General features: G+C 24.0%; 1 protein-coding gene across 1 annotated transcript; it reads right to left on the reverse strand.

The window, feature by feature from the left end:
- Window positions 1-221: 221 nt before the first annotated feature.
- LOC119667497 (heat shock protein 67B3-like) lies at window positions 222-877 on the reverse strand. The gene has a single exon (XM_038076791.1). It carries the CDS (start codon window positions 767-769, stop codon window positions 233-235), a length of 537 nt encoding a protein of 178 aa, XP_037932719.1. The 5' UTR covers window positions 770-877; the 3' UTR covers window positions 222-232.
- Between the last annotated feature and the right edge of the window lie 4,751 nt (window positions 878-5,628).

Consider the following 5,628-nt stretch of genomic DNA (forward strand, 5'->3'; position numbering starts at 1 on the left):
TCTTTATTATATATTTAAAAATTTTATAAGCGAATAAAAGTATTTTTAAAAATTTAGAGTTTTACTTCAGTTCATATAATATTAAATGCATTGGATTAATTTTTAAAAAATGTATAGTATCAGTCAATAGATATATAAATTTGAAATTATATATATATATATATATATATATGCGTATCATCTAAATTAATTAATGAATATTAAATGCATGCTTATATAAATTAGATTTAATTTAATTTTCCTTTTCACCATTATTTTTTATGAATAGATCTGATGGACCAGTTTGTTGTATTTGTATAATACGTTCAGTAGTTGTAGTGTCCTGTAGTTTTGGTACACGCACAGTTAATACACCATCGACTGACATAGTCGACACAATTTTATCAGCATCACAATCCTTTGGAAGCGCATAACGTCGTACGAAATGTCTGCTTACGTGACCATGCTCATCTTCTTTTTCTTCATGATTTCCTTCGACAACAATAAAATCATTAACTAATTTAACTGATAAGTCTTCTGGTTGAAAAAGTCCAACGTCCAAATGGATTTCGAAATCTTTTTTATTCTCATTTACGTGAATAGTTGCTAAATCCCCATTATTCTTTTTATGATGCTGATGTACACCAAGGCGTGCCATTAAGCCCAAAGTGTACATATCCAAAGGATGATGTACTCGTTCATGCAGACGGCGATACATGTTATTGGGAAAAATGTCGTGATTGTAGTAAGTAGGCGAATCAAAGCTTAAAACAAATGGCACTTTCGACATTTTTGTATTTATTATTATATACTCAATTCAAATTAATATCTTATTTTAAAAATTCTTATTATAAAATCTTGCGTTGCAAAGCGACGTGATTGCAGTCAATGTAAAATTGAGACTGAAAAATATTATACACATAAGACACACACAAAGAAAATAATTCTGCGCAGATAATGCAATCAAATTTACTGCAATACACTGTAAAAATTAAACAAAAACCATAAAATATTCCATAAAATTTTGTACTAACTATAATTTTTTCTTTCAGAGTTGTAAAAAAATAGCATTAAGTCTGTTTGACACAAATTGACAAAATTTTTCAAATGCTTGTTTTTGACATATGTTTTTTGTTGTGTTGTGTAAAATATGAAATATAAACATTATACATTATTATAAATGCCGCTATTTAATAATTATCACTTCAACTTTAAAAACAGAAAGTTACTTTATACGCAAGTAATTAGACCTGCACTACTGTACGGATGTGTTACATATAGCAAAGCCTCAAATACTTCCTTAAAGCAATTACAGATAGCTCAAAACCTGGCTTTAAGAAAACTGTTTAAGATTTCATGGTATATCAGATCAACAGACATACATAGAGATCATAGGATTGACTCAGTGAAAAAATATATCAGAGACAGAGCTCTAAAATTATTCACTAAAGTTGATACGCTAATTAACCCCGCCCTAACAACCCTCAAGTCCACTTCTGGACTCTCAGAAAGATATGCTGATTTAAGGTCCGTCATCAACTAAAAGATAAATAAATGATATAATTTTTTTTTTAGCCTAGTTAAAGCCTAGTGTGGGGTAGAGATAAGCCCCCCAGCCATTATAGAGTAAAAGTGCGTAATAGCACTAACTCAAGAAGAAGAAGAATCAAGAATAAACATTATACACTAAAAATTAATTAATTTTAATAAAAGTAAACAATATAAATATTAGAAGAGCAATTATAGCCATTTTTATATTATATATTTAAGTTAATTTATTTATTCATGCATTTGAATTCATTAGTTAATGAAATACTCATATGATTTTAACGAATGACTGAAATTTGCCACATATGTCCAGTGAATATTCACAATAGACTGATTTTTGAATTTGGCTGCACTAAAACTTAAGACCTAAGATTTTTTGCAAGTAAAACCTAACCGAAAATTTTAAGAGCATTGTTGTTGCTTCACATTTTTTCTGTCGTAATTTACGAGTATTTTTTTGCTACTTATATCCGGCTACAGATCACCTTTTTGTTAAAATTAAACTTTTGTTTAATATTTTTTAATATATTTTATAGTTTCTATTCTAAACTCTCTCCATAAATTAATATTAATAAAATCTAAATATTAAAGTATTCTGGTGTTAAACATACATATAGGTTTTGTAGGGTATTGTGTAAGGTATAGGTATTGTTTTATTTACAAACTTTGTGTGTATACATACCTTCCGCTCCCTCCGACACTTTGATCATCACTATTATAAATTAATAAGTAATTATATGTACATATAAGTATTTCTATAATTTGTTGTTTACTGTTTGTTGTGTACTGTTTAAACATTATATTCTTGTATGCCATACAGAAAGTCAAGTGAACAGAAATGTTCACTGGATCCTTCCGTCCTAGATGAATTCGTCCGATTAGTATTCATTTGATTGTATTTAAATAGAACATTAGTTTAAAATTATACTTCATTTATTTAAAAATATTTAAATATTTAACCGAAATTTTATTATTTACATAAGAGACTGGAAACTCAATAAACCTGTTACAATTATATATTTAAAAAACATAAACACTATAAATTTGTCTATATATATATTTATATTAAACATAAAAATCAAAATAAGTATTAAAATAAATATATATAAACTTAAAATAATAAATTAATAATAAATAAATATATCAAACTATAAAATAAATAAAAATAATAAAATATAAAATAAAATAATAAATTAAAAAAATAAATATAGATATAATGTATATGAAAATATTAATATATTCAAATAAAAATTTTTTAAAAAAATTGACGAGTTACCCCTTTTATTAACAAAATTATTATTGAAAATATTTGGCAATTAAAATAATAAATTTATTTTTAATTGGAATTAAGTTTATTGTATTTTATGTTTAGTGGTGGTTTAATATTAATATTGGAATACTTTTCAGTTTTTACAGGCGAAATAAAAAGTTTGTTAATTAGTTGCTTATTAATATTTTAAAATTTTTTAATAAATTAAAAATCCAAATCAAAATATAATTTGAAATCAAAAGTATATATTAGAGTATTTGGAGAATATTCAAGGTACCATGGTAGATTAGGACAAATGACATTCTCAGGGACCTTAAAATTTACGAAAACTGACATACTTACCAATACCGCGTTATCGAATCTCAGAATGGTTACAGGCCTCTCGTGGAGGTAGATCTGCACCTAAGATTAATTAATGCCTAGTCTGATGAAGTCATAAACAATAATCAGTCAAGGCGTAGAGAGGGGCTATGAAGAAACCTCGCAGTTAATAGAGAGTAAAAGTGCTCAAGTGTACTGACTCACTAGCCTCAACATAATAATAAATACAAGAATATTATATTATTATATTATATATATAATATATATTTTTTTTATTGTTGAAGGATATAAGGCAACTTATATGATATATTATAAAATAAAATACTTTTATTTTTACTAAAAAAGTTGATGAACTTATTCTCATAATTATTTTTATTCATATAATTCGTTCAAAATTTATAATGATATAATGATTATAATGTTTAATATAAATATATAGTCTGTACAGTAATTAATATTTATATCTAGTGTCAAATTATTATATAAAAAAACATATTGTTTTATAAAAGTACAAACGAGTATTTTTTATATTACATATTTAATTTTTTATTCATTTAATATAATATTTCAAACGTTAATTAATATTCTCTGCATTATAATTGATTAAATTTCGTTTTCACAATTTATTCATTATAATAGCTTTAAATAATCATAACATATTAACAATATTTGCATTGAAAAATATTAAAAGAAAAATAATCAAGATTCTTTATGTAATTATTATATATACTTATATATTACTCAACTATATTAATACAAAATATATCACAGATTTATTTATTCTGCATTATTATACAAGAATATAAATTGATATAAAGATATATACTATTATTATATTAAATTAAACAGTGTATAAAACTGTGATAAATATTTAAACACATCACATAATCTCATAAATTTGTGAAAGTTTAAAAGTTCTTAGAAGCAACTTTATTTATTTATAAATTAATAATAGTTTCAATATTTAAAATGTTTTAAATGGATATGAAGTATTATTGAAAGCACTCTATGTCAGCTAATTATCTGATATAAGTGAACAGTATTGATCAATAACACTATTCATTGCTAATGCTTATAGAGCTCATTAACATTAATATATAAAAAATATTATTTTTTCCAACAATGATTTAAAAAAAATGAATTAAATATATGTTAAACATGCTTCTTAGAAAATACATTTTTAAATTAATAAAGCTATATAAAGAATATGCAAATTGTTATACCTTAGGATAAATAAGAACTGAAATAAAGTTATAAATTTAATTTATACGTAGTAATTAGCACTACTAATACATACACACAAAAACGACTTAATAAAAAAAAATATGTTAAGATGAAAAATGTTTTGTAAATAGATTAATACATTGAATGGTTCGAATTAAGAGTATCTTTGTAATAGAATGAAGAAACAACGATATACCGTTTCTTATTATTGATGTAAATGATGTAAACTCAATTTTTGTCTATTGTAAATACAAACATTTACTTATGAAAAATAAATTAATTTTAACTATTTTTTTTTATATTGTCATTTTTTTTTGGCTCAGAAATTCTAATTTTGTCAATTACATTAGTTTCAATATTTTCCGCAGAAAATGCGTTTAGTTCGAAATAAACCTTACGTTCTCGTGCATTATCCAATAAACATTTCCATACCGGTACCGACTGTTTTAAATAAATTTTTATAAATAAATAATATATTATTTCAGAAATACTTATTTCTTACCTCCAAATCAGAAAAGTTTCCACATAATAAGAGGCATCGCTTTGCACGAGTCAAAGCTACGTTTAAACGTTGATAACTTGATAGGAATCCTATTCCAACTGTACGTGCATTCGATATAATGATAAAATCTCGTTCATGGCCTTGATATGAATCAATTGTGTTTATCATTATATTTTGCAATTTTTTGTTTCTGAAATATAAACAAAAGGATATTTAATACTATTAAAACAAAAATTAAATGAAAATTTGTATATCTATTTAATAAATATCTCAAGATAGACTAACGTTTCATCGTTTACCATTAGGAGTAAAATTCCAATAAAAATTGTCGATATAATTACATGGAACTAACGCGAAAATTGTTAAAATTTAATAAAAAAAATACTTTCGTATTAAACGATTAAAAATAAAATTATATATAAATTATATAATGAATCAACAGAGAACAGTGGACAAAATTAAATTTAGAAATTTCTTCTGATTTCAAAGTAGAATCTCGTCATGATTTTCAAATGTTCTTCATTTCTTCAGTTAACCGATGAAAATAACAATTAGATCTATTATTTAAAAGTAAAAAAAGTAAATTAGCTTTATATGATTCAGTTTTAAACTTAATTTTAATAATTTTGGACCATATATACCAAATGATTTTAAAGGATTCGATTCTGATAAAAACAACAAACATTGACGTCCCTAGGATATTCGAATTGAGTCAAGTTCTATTGGTAACTCAATGTTTTATGTTAGTAGTCTAAAAAATAAAAATTTTGGGTTATTAACACAG

Source organism: Teleopsis dalmanni, chromosome 1 (assembly GCF_002237135.1).
Source record: "Teleopsis dalmanni isolate 2A chromosome 1, ASM223713v2, whole genome shotgun sequence".
NCBI lineage: Eukaryota > Metazoa > Arthropoda > Insecta > Diptera > Diopsidae > Teleopsis > Teleopsis dalmanni.

Bases quoted from the DNA above. Each gene is read 5' to 3' on its own strand.
- LOC119667497 (XM_038076791.1), bottom strand. From the start codon at position 769: ATGTCGAAAGTGCCATTTGTTTTAAGCTTTGATTCGCCTACTTACTAC.